At 45.7% G+C, this 16,908-nt stretch overlaps 1 protein-coding gene across 1 annotated transcript in view; it reads right to left on the bottom strand.

Annotated features, from left to right (window-relative positions):
* Positions 1-16,908, bottom strand: part of Kat2b (lysine acetyltransferase 2B) — a gene marked incomplete at its 5' end in the record, with an annotated part of 71,164 nt that overhangs the window by 28,013 nt on the left and 26,243 nt on the right. Inside the window, 4 exons of the mRNA XM_029563515.1 lie at positions 2,316-2,452; positions 5,348-5,464; positions 9,282-9,385; positions 14,527-14,718. Coding sequence (XP_029419375.1) covers positions 2,316-2,452; positions 5,348-5,464; positions 9,282-9,385; positions 14,527-14,718 — 550 coding nt within the window. The remainder of the gene's footprint in view (positions 1-2,315; positions 2,453-5,347; positions 5,465-9,281; positions 9,386-14,526; positions 14,719-16,908) is intronic.

The raw sequence follows: 16,908 nt of genomic DNA on the forward strand, positions 1-16,908 counted from the left end.
GTTCTACTTTTAAAAATATATATATATATATTATTTTATGTGTACGAGTGTGTTGCCTGCATGTATGTGAGTACACTCGTGTTGTGCAATGCCGTGGAGGTCAGAAGAGGGCTTCAGATTTCCCTGGAACTGGAGCTAAGGACAGTTTGTAGCCACCTTGTGGGTGCTGGGAATCGAACGCAGGTCTTCTGTAAGAGCAGTCAGTGCTCTTAACCACTGAGCCATCTCTCCAGCTCCCCATATTTATATTCTTAAACATCTCTTTTTGGAAGAGTTTGTGGACATCCCTCACCTCCCCCCACCGCAGTGCCACCCCTCCCCTTAACCACAGCTCAGCGTTCTGTCAGCACTTCGTGTCCCTGCCTCATTTAATCCACCCAGTGCCAAGCACGGAAATGTTCAGCAAACAGCCCTGTCGGGAAGAAAAGTCCTAATCGAAGCATTTGCCCCTGAACTCTAGCTGGTTGTCTGGGTGACCAGGTCCCGCTGTGGTCAATTTCATCCCAAGATACTTAACAACCAGCTTACAAAGAGCACCTGGAAATGTAACCACCTGCTTGTGCATGCCAGTACAAGCCAGCTCAGCACATGTCTAAGCCCAGCTAATAGATTTTGAAATGGGTGACCGCATCCCCACTTTCCAGCTGAGAACGTCACAGCTTGGCTGATGTGAAGTTACAAAACACACAGGGGAGCTTCAGCCCTGGGTCCCCACAGGCTGGCTAATCCAGGAGGAAAGAACACTGTTATAAGATGGGTCAGTTGCAATACTCAGTTCTCTGAATTATCCTTGGTATCGTTAAATAACCACAGAGATGAAGCAGAGTGAAACCTAATCCTTTAATCTAACAGAGCCACACCAAAAAGACAGAAAAACATTGTTTATAAAATACTACTGGGGCCATGTCTTCATTTCCTGGAAACGTCTTAAGCCTCCCTGTTCTTGGGGTTCAAGCACTGAGCAGCCAGCAGCGCTTGTAACAAAAATGCCTTAGTCAGATAATCTAGTAACCAGGATCTTATTACACAAATCCAAACAGAGACATTGCAAAACCAGGCAATAAGACCTCCCCATAATGGAAGTGAAAGGCGGCAAAGGCCTGGAGAAACTTCAGTTAGAAACTAAAGAGCTGGGGCAGGCTAGCTGCTTGCCTAGCACCAGGAAGCCCTAAGTTTGATCCCCACCACCACAGAAACTTGGATTAGTGGTTCAAGGTCATGAGTAAAAGTGGTTCAAGTCACACTGGACAACAAGAGACCCTGTTTCAAAAAAAGGTTTTTAAGACACTAAAAAAAATGAATAAATAAAAACTAAACACAAAGTCAGCTGAGTTGTCGCACAATTTTGATCCCAGCAGTAATGAGGCAGATGCAAGCATACGTCTATGAGTTCCAGGCCAGCCTGGTCTACATAGTGAGCTCCTGGCCAGCTGGGACTACAGGGAGACCCTGTCTCAAAAACACCAAAAAACAAACAAAACCTGACTGCAATGCATGGTGCCTAACTGAGCCTTTAATAGCAACAATAAATGTTACAAATGACACAGTCTGCTAAGATGGGGCTCTTGACATGGGTTTCACATTCAGAAAGGGTCAGCAAACTTTGCAGTGAAAGGTCAGGTTAATAAATATTTCGTTTTGCAAGGAATACATCCCAAGTCTCAATTATTCAAGTTTGCTGTCATGCACTGAAGGCCACAGACAATACCGTGAGAACTCAGTTACAAGCCCAGACTAGTGAAGCATACCTGTCCTCCTGCATACTTGGAAGGCTGAGGCAGAAGGATCACTTGAGCCCACTGGTTGAAGACCAGATCGGGCTGGTAGGCTCCAGTGCGCTAACCCTGGATTAATGACCCTGTAACTATGCTGGATTTTCTGAATGCTAACTACATGTGATCCCACATGAAAGTAGCCTTCTTATGAGACACACGTACACAGTAGGGGGGTGCTAGAACATCTGCATTCTAAATGGTTCACAGGCAAAGAGGAGACAGGAATGGGAAATGGGACACAATATTAACTGGTGACTCTAGACGCAAAGTCCACAAATTTTTAACATAGCTCTTTTGCAACATTAAGAGAGGTTTGAAATTCTTAAATAAGTTTTTCAACTGCATGAAACTATAGTATGTGGTCTTGTACTCTGACATTAAGAGGAACCACCATTCATCCTCTCCCACAGTGACCTCCAGGTTACATGCAAACCAGCAGCGTTCTCTCGGCTCCCCCGCGCCCTCCCCCCAGCAGCTGGCATGGTCGAGAGAGAGAGCAGAAGGACCCTACCAGCTGCCTGCCCACGTCACCCTGCTGACCTCTGGTCCAAGCATTGCTGCAGGGTCCGTGATGGTGGACATGACCTCGTTGATCAATTCCATAGGAATGTCCCCGGTCACTCGGGGCTTCTTGGCCTCCTCTGGAGCATGGGGTTCATTTATCTTCCTCTTGTCTCCTGTGATGTTCAGAATGAAAGGTAAACAAATCAGTGATTTGAAATGGAAAACACACACTGATGAATCAAACTTTGGGGGGCGCTCAGACGATCTTGCTACATAGCCCTGGCTCCAAACTTCAAACTGACCGCTTCCTGAATGCTGAAATTACAGGCATATGCCATCACATCCATTGCTCAGCTGATTTTCTTTTTAAAATTTATTTAATTGTCTGTGTATGAGTGCTTTGCCTACATGCATTTAAGTGTGCCTATGTCACGCAATGCCTGCGGAGGTCAGAAGAGGGTGTTAGATCACCTGGAATTGTAGTTACAGATGGGTTGTTAGCCACCATGTGGGTGCTGGGAACTGAACCCAGGTCCTTGAAAGAGCAGCCAGTGCTCTTAACTGCTGAGCCATCTTTTCAGCCCCAAGCACAGGTTTCTTCACCTACAAACAGCTTAGTTCCTGTTATTCATGGAGGATTAGGAGGTCAAGATCATCCTTGGCTACACAGTGAGGTCAAGGCTCTAATACAGTCCTTTGTGGCCACAGATTGTATGGTCCTCATGACCAAGATATCAAAAAAATCTTGAAGCCTGTTTTAATAGCTTAAAATGATATGTTTTTAAAACACAAATGTGCAGAGGCTAGAGTGATGGCTCAGCAGTTAAGAGCACTGACTGCTCTTGCAGAGGACCTGGGTTTGGTTCCCAGCACCCACATGACAGCTAAAAAATCAAGACCTTCATTTATAATTTTGTGTGATTGATCTATGGATTGCTTAGACCTTTAACTATGATTGAATTGATTATTTATAAACTTGCTATACTCCACATACAAACATACATACACAAACACACAGGAGTACATACAAGGATGCATTATGTTTAACATATCTTCATATATATTTGAAAAAATGATAGCAAATTACTACACTTTTTCAGAACCAAACTGGGGCTGAGGACATGGATTGTGGTTAAAGCACTTGCCATGCAAACTGAGGACCACAATTCAGATCCCCAGAATCCATGCAGATGCTGAGCATGCATGGCAGCCCTTCATAACGCCAACACTGGAGAGGTGGAGGTCAGCTATCCCCAGAGCAAGCTGTCTAGCCAGACTAGTCACATCTGCTAGCTCTGGGTTCACATGAGACACCCTGCCTCAAGGAGCAGCGGAGAGCAGTCAAGAAAAGCTCTCAGTGTTAACCTCAGATTTACACACACACACACACACACACACACACACACACAAAGAAAAAAATAGTTTAAAACAAATACTGGAATGGTCCACATTAACATCACAGTATCACAGTGTGTTTTGGTTCGGGGTTCTTTTGCCAGAAAATGATACTTCACAAGTAAGCGAGGACATCCACAGGCTGCAAATGCTCTTTGTCCTCTTCGTGAGAACATGCAGCTTGGTGGCCTTTTCATTTTAAGGGTTTTATGTAGCCCAATGTGGCCTTAAGGTCTGAACTCACTATGTAACCAACAATGATCCTACCTGAGCCTCCAAAGGCTTGGGATGGCAAGGGCACACCACCATGCCCAGCTCACTATGTGTTTTTCTCCTTTCTAGTCTCAAGCTTGGTTTTTCCATGGCTACATTTATTTTATTTATTTATTTATTTATTTATTTATTTATTTTTGTCTTTTTGAGACAGCATTTCCCTGTAGCCCCAGCTGGCCTGGAACTCACTATGTAGGCCAGGCTGCCTCCCAAGTGCTAGTATTAAAAGCGTGCACCACCACACCCAGCTTTCCATGTTTTTTTAACTTTCATAACATGCATTTATGTTTATGACTGGTGTGTGTGTGTGTGTGTGTGTGTGTGTGTGTGTTGTTTTGCTGAGGACAGAATCCAGGACCTTTTGTGTTCTAGGCAAGCACTCTACCACTGAGCCACATGCCCAGTCCTGTAAATAAAGATATTAATAACTGCAAATTTTAATTTTTTTTTTTATTCTCTTTGAGACAGGGTTTCCCTGTAGCCTCAGCTGGCCTGGAACTTGATATATGAACCAAATTGACCTTGATCTCACAGATACCCACCTGACTCTGCCTCCCGAGTGCTGGGATTAAAGTCTACAACTGCAAATTTTAAATGTCCAAACCTAATCTGCTCCTCAGGTAAAGCACCACGTCTAGACAGGACTTCACCAACGCTGTGGATTATTCACTACAGGGCTTTGGTTCCATTTAACCCTATTTAACTCTGAGGCTACTGGCTTTGCAGCTAAGGGAGGGTCTTCAAATTCCACAGCAGACCACATGACTTTGCAGTCTTTCCTGCAAGAGCTGTCAATGGCATTTCTCCATCCCCCATGTGACCTGCATTAAATGTCAGAGTCTCCCACCTCATATACTACATATTTCTTTCTCTTTTAGAAAGAAAACAGGTTGATGTGGTGCCCAGCAAAGGGCAGTGGGCTGGGCAGCAGCAGAACTGCCCAGAGCCAACACTGCACATTCTAGCTTGCCCTGTGGAGCTCTTACTATTGCCTCAAGAACGTGCTCTGTGCCATGCAACTGTCCCAGGAGGATGAATCTATGTAGAAGAAAGCTGCTTCCATTTAAGTTCTATAGCCAAGCCCAGAACGAAGCCCACAGACTCATAAGAAAGCCTAGCCAAGACTGAGCGAGGCTAGCTGAAACCTGTCAGTTACCAGAAAACACACCATATGGATGCTACAATAGTAAGCTTTTATAGTTCTACGGCTTTGCATTCTGGGTTCATTTGTTACACAGCAATACCTAACCAATGCAGACCAAAGCTTAATGCAAAGTAACTTCTGGTCACCAAGAGTCTGGTGACACACCATCTGTAGTTGGTCTACATCCAGTTCTGGGGGTCTACACATGACGGGGTTCCCAATGAGAGCAGCACTCTCTTACCCCTTAAGAGCTTACCTGGGTTTGCTTCCAGCCCAGAGGAGGCTTTGCAGGCAGGACTCCCTACATTGGCCAGCTCCAGGGAAGAATTTGGATTGTATGACAGCGGCCGAGCCACAGGAGGAGGATTGATCACTGCCCCAAAGAGAAGCAAAAGAAGGTGTCAGGGGACCCCTTCCTTAGACAAGAAGCCGAGTACACGAGACTGTCAGGCCATCAAGGCAGTCGACAGGAATGGGCTGTAGCTCCCTGAATAGGTTTAAGCTACATCTGAATCCACATAGAAAAAAATAACGCATAAATAAAAATGAAGGCAAAGTTCATTCATATGGAAAAATACTGGCAAATAAATAAATTTGCTTTAAAAAATCTAATCGATAAAAATAAACTAATAAACAAATCACCATTTGGCGGTCATGGTGATAACTGCGTGTGGAGGTTAAACCTTCTGAATGCTATTGACAATAAAGGAATATTTACATAGTTTATACCAGTTCCCCATGAAGAACATTTCCTGAAGTGGAAAAAGCCAGAGGACGCTACATTAACCATGTGATCAAATCCCACAGGTGTCAGCAGTAGACAAGTCTTATCCTGAGACTCCAGCGCTGATGGAAAACTGTCAGTAAACTACAACACTGGGGGCTAGAGAAAGGGTCCAGCGGTTAAGAGCACTGGCTGCTCTTGCAGAAAACCCAGGGTCAAACTGTAGCACCCACATGGCAGCTAACAACCATCCTTAACAGGAGATTGACGCCTCTGACCTCCACAGGCGCTGCCCGACACGGGTGCGCTTACACTGATGCAGGCATAACACTCATACACATGAAATAAAATAAACAAAAGACATTAAACTACATCACTGACACAAGCAGCAAAATCAGATCACATTGTATCCAGATTAAACTTCCTGGCTTCAATGTGGACACGCTGGTTCTATGAAAGAAAATGTCCTTGCTCTAAACTGAGTCAGTAACTGGGAACAGTTAACTGTCAAATAATATATAATTTACCAAAAGCGGTAGTTTAAAATGAAAATCGGTCCCCATAGGCTCAAGTATTTGAACACTTGGTCCTCCATCTGTCGTGCTGTTTGGGGAGGTTATGGAACCTTCGGGAGGCAGAGCCTTGCTGGAGGAAGTGTGTCACTGGAGGTGGGGTTTGAGTGTTTATAGCCTCACCCCCACTTCCTGCTTTTCCCCTCTGCTTCCTGTGGGGGTGGGTGAAATGTGATCTCTTAGTTTCCTGTTGTCCCCTTTCCCCATTATGGATGCCCCTCCTGGAACCATAAACCAGAACAAACTTCATCACAGCAGAAAAGTACTGCAGTGGGATGGGAAGTGTGTGTGTGTGTGTGTGTGTGTGTGTGTGTGTGTGTGTACACACTTTTCTACCAGGTGACAGTGGGGGGGGGCAATAGGTTAAGTATGCCCGTCCCTAAGACTGGAATTCCTTGTTTTAGTCCGGTAAACCCACTGTTAAATCTGTAGGTTTCCGTTACACATCGTAGGATGTTACTGTGCTGAGTGTACTACTGATCTGTAGCTAAAAAGGAGAGAGGCTGTGAGGGAGCAGTCATTCTGAGTAACGCCCGCCACAGACAGGACGCGTGTGGCAGCAGGGATGCCAGAGAGGCGGTGCACCGAGGGTCCTGTGAAGTCTCGGGTGTCTCTGCAGGCAACGTTCCCAGCAGCCAAGCGGGGATGGAGTGAGCTAGCCATGCAAGTGAGCCACCGACCCGCCCACTTCTAACCACGGAGCACTTGGGTCAAATCGGCGGCACCTGCACTGCCAGGTACTTGGCAGGAAGGTGCTTCAGCCCCGGAGTTTGGGGCTTGTCTGGGTGACACAGCGAGACTACCTCTCCAACCCCTGAACGAAGACTCGAAGTGCCCTAAGGGCCAGGCTCTGTGCTCATTCTTCAAACTCAGTCTTGAATTTCACAGTGTGATGGGGCGATGTGAGCAGAGGAAACACTGGGGAATCCAGAAGATACAGGAGTACCGTGCAAAACCACAGAGCCAGCACTGTGAGTCATTTACCATGGGCATGGGTGTGCAGACATGCCAATTAGGGTGATTACACTCTTCTTACCCCCAAAGAACACACTGCAATTACAGTAGAGCAGGAGATGACAGTGCACTTCTGACAGCCTCATGTAACACCAGGGTGTATGGTCCAGCTCAAGGACAACCTGAGCCACACAGACCACCTTTGCCTTTGCCACCCTGAGCTATGGGTACCTGACCACAAGCTGAGCAGAAGGGGAGGGGTTTAAGCAGGCAAAGGTCAAAGGGAGTTTTCATACACACAGGGACACTTTTCAGAGTGCTTCTACCAAGGAATTAATTAGTGACAATCACCATGTCAAAACTCACAGTACACTGTAAGAGAGAGCTTTACTGCATGTAAATCATGACCCATTTTGTTTGTTTGTGAGACAGGATCTTGCTATGTAGACCAGGTTGGCTCACAGAGTGATCCACCTGCCTCTGCTTCCCAAGTACTAGGATTAAAGGCACGCACCATGACACCTAGATATGCTTCTTTTTATTTTTTTAAGTGAGAATAAAATTACCTTTCTTGGACTTTGTGACGCCACAAGGTCTTATATGACTAGTGAGTTAGAGTGCTAAGAAAACTCTTGGCATCAAAGTTGGGATTTGTTTTGTTTTGTTTGAGACAGGGTCTTGCTATGTAGCCCTAGCTCATTGGGAACTTACTAAGTAGACTAGGCTGGTCTCAAATTTATAGAGATCCACATGCCTCTGCCTCTGTCTCCTGAGTGCTGAGATTAAAGGCATAAGCCACCACACCTGGCCAAAGCTGGGAACTCTTGCCAGACTTCTCCACCCAGTCTTCCTGGTGTCAAAGGCAAGAATTCAGATGATCTTGCTGGGGTCCCTGAGACTCCAAAAGGGCATCAGTCTCCCTACTTCACAAGCACCAAAAGGTGCCACTAGGTAACTAAAGACAGCAGCAAGAACACCCCAGCCCAGCTGGGAAGTATTCCACACCCTGAGACCAGGACAACCCTCTTCCATTCACCATCTCAACATTATCTCCGTAGTAAACTAACTCATGAAACAGAGATAAAAAGGCCAGACTGAATCTTGAGTCCAGGACATTCCTCATCATTGACTACTGTTGTGGTGTGAATGAGAAAACATCCCCATAGGCTCAGGAACGTGAGTACTTGATCCCCAGTTGGTGGTGTTGTTTGGGGGGGTTATAGAACCTTTAGGAGGTAGAGCCTTGGTAGAGGAAGTGCATCACTGGAGGTGGACTTTGAGGTCTTATAGTCTGGTTCTATTTCTGTTCTCTCTCTCTCTCTCTCTCTCTGTATCTCTCTGTCTGTCTCTGTCTGTCTCTGTCTCTCTCTCTCTCTCCCTCTCTCTCTCTGCTTACTGTGTGAGAATGCTGTGTGAGAACTAGCTTCCTGCTCCAGGCACCATGCCCACCCGTTGCCATGACTGCCCCATGATGGAGTCCGTCCCTTTGGAATTATAAACCAACATCAACCCTCTCTCCCTAGGTTGGTTTTGTTGTTCTTGCTTCTTGCTTTGTTTTGTCACAGTATTTTATTACAGCAAAAGCAAAGAAAATATTACAGCTAACAGAAAAAAGCCAGCATCTCACTGCAGACTGAGGTGCCTGGGATTTCACCCCTCACATTCCCACCCCTATTAAATCGCACTGCGCAAATGAAGCCCTCCTGTAGTTACTGTGACTTGAACTATTCTGCTTGCACTTGCACTGCTAGCCACAGAGCCACGGTGGCAGGATTTGGGCCGGCACCCACTTCCTCTTCTTGAATAGGGACGCAAGACCTGTCTGTCCTAGTCATCCATTTTCTGATAAAAATAAATAAATAAATGCAAAGTGAGCTACAACTAGCACTCCATCTTGCCCTTCCAGGTTGCTCTCTGATTTATCAAAAACGGAAATGTACCTGTTTGGATTCCTAGCTGGCTGGTTCTAGAAGCCGAGAGAAAATCCGGATCCCAGATCGGCGAGTTTTGACTATATACTTCTTCTTCCAACATGGACAAAAACCTAGACACACAAACAAGAATTTAAAATTAAAAACAGATCAAAAATAACCCACTAATGTATTACCAGAAGACAAAAGCCTTAGTTACCTACAGAACCACCTTAGCCCCAAGGTTTCTGTGGCAAAATATACTAGAGAATTGACTCAAGTGGCGACTTAGTTGGGCTGGCACAGTCAGACACAGAAATGCAACACTACAAACTTACCTCCTTTTAAGATTTTTTAAAATTTTTATCTATTTTTATTATCTGTGTATGATTATACTGCCTGCATGTATGTAAGTGCACCCATGTCATGCAATGCCTACAGAGACCAGAAGAGGTCATTGGACCCCCTACAACTGGAGTTATGAATGGCTGTTAGGTGCCATGTGGGCGCTGGGAACTGAAGCTGGGTCCTCTGCAAGAACAGTCAGTGTTCTTAACCATTAAGCTATGTCTCCAGTCGCAGATTTTTTTCAGCGTGCGTGCATGCGTGCGTGTGTGTGTGTGTGTGTGTGTGTGCGCGCGCGCGCGCAACCACACGTGTGTATGTATGTATAGATGCCTATTGAAGCCAGAAGAGTGTGTCAAACCCCCTGGAGCTGGAGTTACATGAGGTTGTAAGCTGCCTGACACAGGTGTTGGGAACCAAACTTGGGTCTTCTGCAACAGTGACAAGCACCCCTAACCAGTGAGCTGTCTCTCCAGCCTCAGATTTATCAGCTTTTTTAAAAACTATTTTATTATTTTTATTTTATGTGTATGAGTGTATTGCCTACATGTGTGTAAGTGCACCCATGTCGTACAATGTCCGAGAAGGTCAGAAGAAGGAATTAGATTCCCTGGAACTGGAGCTACAGGTGGTTGTTAACCACGATGTGGGTGCTGGGAATCAAACCCGGGTCCTCTGCAAGAGCAGTCAGTGCTCTTAACTGGTGAGCCATCTCCCCAGCCTGATTTATCAGCTTTTAACTCTGCATAATTTGGTAGGGCATGGGCCACAAGGTGCACCCACCCCATCAGTGGGAATGTGTCAGTGCTCTTTAGCGGGGCTCATGGCACAATTCCAGCTCTCCACGGCACTGTCCTTGGCCTTACCGCCAATGTGGCTAACGTGGATCAAGTGCCTGCTCTGCCTGGGCAGCTCCCAGAGCCTCTCACTGAATCCCCCATCAGTTCAGTGCCCAGGATATTTCCTTACCACACACCTGTACCCAGCTCTTGCCACTTGACAGCCCTTAGAGGGGTTGATGATACACATTACTGAACTGGACCCTCATAAATACACTGAAATGGGATCCATTCCTGCACCAGTGTCACAGATGGAAAAGCCATGGCACAGAGGGGCTAAGAAAGCACTCCAAATTCCCACAACTACTAAACAGCAGGGCCAGAGTTGAGGTCTGAGATAAATAAGTCACTTCCTGCTGTGCTATAAACCAAGTAGATCACAAGTTTTAGAGACCAACGGAAATGGACCCCCAGTCTCAACACCACTTTTTTTCTCTCTAATTCAAAGAGAAGAAATAAAACTATCTAAAATGTTTAGAATCTAGGACTCTGGAGGCTGAGGCAGGAGGATTGTGAAACTGAGTCCAGCTTGGGTTATACAGCAAGCTACTGACGTGTTCCCAGAACAAAAGGAAAAAACATTTTTAATTAAAAACAAATTAGTTCAGAGCAGTAAGGGTGTGAGTACCCTTTTTCTTATTTTTATTCTCTAAATCAAGCTTTTTTTCCCAGCATGTCCACTTTAGAATGAGGATACTAAACTTTAAAAAAAAAAAGGAGCTGAGGTGGGTGTGGTGGTACATGCCTGTAATCCCAGCGCTTGGGATAAACTGAAGGATCAGGAGAGGCCAAGGTGGCTCGTGACTTCCCAGGAAAGGAAGGAGGGAGGGCAGGAGGGAGGAACGTGAGAAGGAGTGAAGTGGAGGGAGGAAGGAATCTTGTAATAATCATAATCTTGTAAGAAAAGGCACAAGTTAAAGCCAAGAGAAGCCATGTCAGGTAATACCAGTCTGTAATCCTAGCTACTAAGGAGGCTGAGGCAGAAGGATCACAAGTTCAAGGCCAAGCTGGGCAATTTAGCAAGGGACTCTATATTTAAAAAACAAGCATCCAGGCATGGTGGTGCACGCCTGTAGTCCCAGGACTTGGGAGGCAGAGGCAGGCGGATCTCTGTGAGTTCAAGGCCAGCCTGGTCTACATAGTGAGTTCCAGGACAGCTGGGGCTACAGGGAGACCCTGCTTCAAAGAGACAGAAAAAAAACAAGCACTGGGGAATGGGGGCACTGACAACACAGCGGACAGTTAACAGATGACAGAGTATGTGGGCTCCAGTGTGTGGGAGGGGGAAGGCTATGGGAGGGTACCATTTGGGAACTGGGTATATAGATGGATAAGATTGTGTGGGATTTTCTGTATGAGATAGATACACACAAAAAAAATCAAATTAAAATCAAAGACATATTTGAGGAGGAAGCATAAAAATATACTTCATGTTAAATAGTAGAGGTGATAAACATTACCAGTGAAATCTACCTGATGACTTTACATCCATACTCAGGTACTAAGGATCTGAGTGTAACCGACTGACATACATAGAGATTAAAGACACATGTGCAAACATCTAAGTGTTTAAAATGTAGGAAACCATATTTTAAAATGAAATGGAGATCTTCTTTAAAGGGTAGAAACTCATTCAATTTTATGTCTTACAGGGTTTATACTGAGTTCAATATTGTATGACTGTATTAATTCAACTGTGAACCTAAAAATTTACAGCCACTTTTGAAAGAGATGTATCCCTGCTCTGGAGTGTGTTACTGAATATGTTAAAGCTGTAATAAAATGCTTCTTCTAATCATGCAGTTATTAAATAAAAAAAAATGAAAAAAAACAATAAAACAACAACAAAAGACAGGACAAAAGGGCGGAAAGCCTGGACATACAGCTCCAAGGTCGAGAATGTGCCTGTCATGTACACAACCCTAGCTTTAATCCAGGTGCAACAAAATAATTTAATTTAAAATTTAATGAAGCCAGTCAGGGAAGAAAAGGCCTCATACGCAGGCAGGAAGAAACGCCTGTGATGCGGTTTTCCCTCCGAACAAGTAGCCCAAGCTCACACAGCGGCCTCAGACCTCGGTTTGAGTGCTTCCCCTGCCAAAATGGCAGGCATAAATCCCCAACAGCCTCAGATGGTGCCAGACTCCATGAAGACGGACTTAGAAGGAGAAGCGGGTGGTCGCCTGATGCGGTTTTCCCTCCGAACAAGTAGCCCAAGCTCATACAGCGGCCTCAGACCTCGGTTTGGGTGCTTCCCCTGCCAAAATGGCAGGTATAAATCCCCAACAGCCTCAGATGGTGCCAGACTCCATGAAGACGGACTTAGAAGGAGAAGCGGGTGGTCGCACCCCACCATTAGTAACAGAGGAGAAAGAAGGGCGGCCTTGATTTCTCAGATCAACAGCACAAGCATGTCAGAACTACCAGCTGAGGAAAAACACACTGTAATTAGTGAGGAGCAAAATGAATTTGCTAGGGGAAAAAACTGTTACTATGAAAAGTCATGAAAATATCTCCATTAGCACCATAGACATGTGGGTGCCAGGGTCCCTCTTTACCCCACCACAGAGCCGACTAAATGCAAAATGCAGAAAATGCGACACACCCAGATGTGTGGAGATTCAGGCAGGTGTCAGGTAGTTGGTTCGAGTTCCTCAAAATTACCGACGGCATTTTCTATGTCAGCCTTTGGATTCAGATTCCAGTCAGGAAGTGGTCAGTCAGTTTCTATCAGAAAACCATCTTCAGGCTGGAGACACAGCTCAGAGGTTGAGAGCACTTAAGAGCTCTTGCAGAGGACCCAGGTTTGGTTCCCAGCACCCACATGGCAGACAACAACCATCTGTACCGCCAGGGGATCCGATGCCCTCTTTTGACCTCTGCGGGCACTGCACCATGGAGGTGCACTTACATTTATGCGAGCAACACATTCACGCACATAAAAAAATAAAAATAACAAAATACAGAAAACTATTGTTTTATCTAACTAATTTTTTAAAAGATTTATTTCATTTTTATTTTATATGGATGCATGTTCTGCCTGCATGTATGCATGTACACCATGTGCACACCTGGTACCCACAGAGCCAAAAGAGGGCATCAGTTCCCCCAGAACTGTGGTTACAGGAGGTTGTCAGCCACCATGTGGTTGCTGGGAACCAAACTTGGGTCCTGTAAGAGCCATCTCTCCAGGCCCTGCTTGGACATTTTCATCTGAAAGATTATGCCTGCTTTAGTGCCCAGAGCAGCGCACAAGGGCCAGAGGGCCACGCACATTCTACAAGCAACAGTCCAGCCACACAAATCTTAGATGAAGGAAGTTCGCACACCAGCCCTGCTCTAGCAGGCTACTTCCAAAGGGTGAGGATCAGGGTAAGGAGGCAGGTGCCTCACCAGGGTTAAGAGAAGGCTGAAAAACAGACCGCCTGAGTTCCTGCAACCCCTGAGTGGACAGACATGCACCCCCATTTCTTCCCCACCTTCCTTTAGAGTTCTGGTGACTGAGTTCATAAAGCGAAGCACTGGGAGAGCCTTTGGCCTCCCAACAGTCAGGCACAGCGGGAGGAGGACTTAGCCCTTACTGATGAACTAGGGAGGGAGCCCGCTGTTTTCAGTTGAGCGCCTACTGATGAATGCACCAGGCTCGTGGACAGTTTCAATTCCATGACCACACGATGGCTCTGGCAGAACCCAGGGGATGCTAATGAGACTAAAAGATGCAAATGTGCAAAGGCGCTTACTAGTGAGGGAGGGACAGAGAGCAGGGAGCGGTCAGAACGTACTGTAGTCGTGTATGAAACTGTCAAAGAACAATCGAATTATTTTAAAGACAAGTGCTGGTTTCACTACATGGAGCCCAGAGACAGCAGGCCAGGTTGGGTGGGGGGCAGTAACTGTGGTGACAGAGTTAAGTCAATAAACGGACTGGAAAACCCCCAAGATGACTCTCCAGGAACTGAGCCTTCTCCCTCCTCTTAGGATGTGTTCTCTGACAGTCGTGGTTTTGGTACTTAAGCAGGCTTTCATGTGTACTTAGCAACCTCAGGTCCCAAGATCAAGCCAAGCCCCGCAGTACCCAGTCCCCCACTTACTTCGGGAAATGTGTGAGGATCAGAGTGCGTTTCTCAAGGGGCAACTTGTCTTTTTCCTGTCTGGCTTGCTCGAGGAGTTGTCGTCTCATGATGGTGAAGACAGAACGAAGCAACGTTCTCCCGAACACCTTGGTGGTCTCGTACCGAGGCAGGCTGTCACAGAACTGTGGTACATTGCAGTAACACAGCCACCTGCAACAAGAGGAGACTGGCACTGTCACTATCCCGTCAAGCCTCAGTCATCAAAGCATCCAATCACAGCAACTCTCACAACCCAGATTCCGTTCAGCCATCGGGCAGGGAGTCCTGGAACACGATCCTGCTTTGCCACTTGCCTGCTACATGGAATTACGCTATTCAGCCCCCGCTTTCTTACCTGTAAAATAGGGACAATAGTCACAACTAGGTCACTGGAGTCTCTGTAGAATGAGATGCCAAGTAAGGTGAATAGTACGGTTTAAGTTCATGGCACATAAATGGTGGTTTCGGGGAAATACAGACCAGGAGTGATGCCTCACGCCTGTAATCCCAGGACTTCAGTGCTGGGGTTAAAGATATGTGTTACCATGCCCAGCCTAATTTATTGTTTTAATGTAGGAACTAAGAAGTGTAAAAAAAGTCACACCTGTGGTTTGCATCTGGGGTCCACACCTGTATCTACAGAGCAGCACTGACCTGAGGGTCTAAAGAACATTTCCGGGCATCTGATATTCCAAGTGGGATAGCATTTCTACCACAGAGATAAGTCATAAATGTTATCATAAAATCATAAAGTTTTATCTGAGAATATACAACAGGTCGTTCCCTCCTTTGAGGGTGAAGGAAGCCAACACAGATAGTTACTATCTAGTAAAAACCTTCAAATACTAAAGTCTCATTCATTTCCTCTGAGAGGCATTTCGGAGACCTGAGTTCAAGCTTTTCAGTTTTATTTTTACTTCTAAGATGAATCTTATTTTGTAATCAGTGCACAGTAGACAAAGACACATCAGTATGATGTGCAGAGGGGGGCACTGTGTTAACAAACTTAAATGGGACCCTTAAATGTAGGAAACAAAGGAGGGGGAACTGGACGTGTGGTCTCTCTCCCAAACAGAAGTGAGATGATGTGCCTGCCTCAGAGACAGTATCTGTGAGCCACTAGCTGGCTCAGATACCTCTTACAGCATCGTGAAATGTTCAACTTTCATTAAAATGTGAGCAGAGGACTGGAGAGATTGCTCTGAAGTGAAGAGCTCTGATGCCTTGCAAAGGACCCAGATTCAGATCCCAGCCCCCACATGCCGAGTCCCAGGGGATCCCATGGCCTCTGTGGTCTCTGAGATCCTGCACACACAGTGCACACATGCTCACACATGCTCACACATGCTCACACACATATATATAAAATAAATAAATCATTTTTAGAAATGTGAACAGAATTGTAAACTTTGGCAGAAGACCATGTCATGTTGCTGCTGCACTAAATATCCAGTTTGGGGAATTAACTCTCCTAATTTACCAGAACTAAAAGTTAGACCATATGAAGTATTCCAATCGAGAAATCAGAAATTCCTCAAAATCTAAGGCCAGGCATAGTGGCGCATACTTTTAATCCCAGCAGAGGCAGGTGGAGCTCTGTGAGATGGAGGCCAACCTGGTCTACATAGCAAGTTCTAGGCCAGCTGGGGCTACAGAGAGACCTCGTCTCAAAAAAAAAAAAAAAACTAAAAGTTTCAAATATTGGGATTAAAGATGTTCGTGTAAAGTCTATGTAAATATTCCCCAGTCTCCAAAATCCTAGAGTCTGAGCTACTTCCAGCCAGGAGCATTCTAGATAAAGGATATTGAACCTGTGCTGGAGACCACACTAGGGGCTCGGTCTCCTGTCTCCTAGGTTACTGAGCTTCTGTGTTCTTTCATAAATATTCCCCAGTCTCCAAAATCCTAGAGTCTGAGCTACTTCCAGCCAGGAGCATTCTAGATAAAGGATATTGAACCTGTGCTGGAGACCACACTAGGGGCTCGGTCTCCTGTCTCCTAGGTTACTGAACTTCTGTGTTCTTTCATAAATACTGTTCTAGAGTCCCATGTCTAACTAGGTAGGAATGCTCTGAATAAGCATGGCAACAGGCTCTATGTCTCAATGACTACATAGAGCCCCAGTCAAGGAACTACATCTAACTTGCTCTGTACCCTTGCTAACCTTTTCCCAAATGTGGGAGTAAGCTTGAAGTTACAGAAGTTCACACAAGTCAAAACCTAACACTGGCACATGCTGAGATCTTATCTTAAAAAAGAAAAAAGAAGGGGGCTGGAGAGTTGGCTCGGTGGTTAAGAGCACTGACTGCTCTTGCAGAGGACCCGGGTTTGATTCCCAGCACCCACATGGCGGCTACGAAC

This window comes from Nannospalax galili, unplaced genomic scaffold (genome assembly GCF_000622305.1).
Source record: "Nannospalax galili isolate Female #2095 unplaced genomic scaffold, S.galili_v1.0 scaffold215, whole genome shotgun sequence".
Taxonomy (NCBI): Eukaryota; Metazoa; Chordata; class Mammalia; order Rodentia; family Spalacidae; genus Nannospalax; species Nannospalax galili.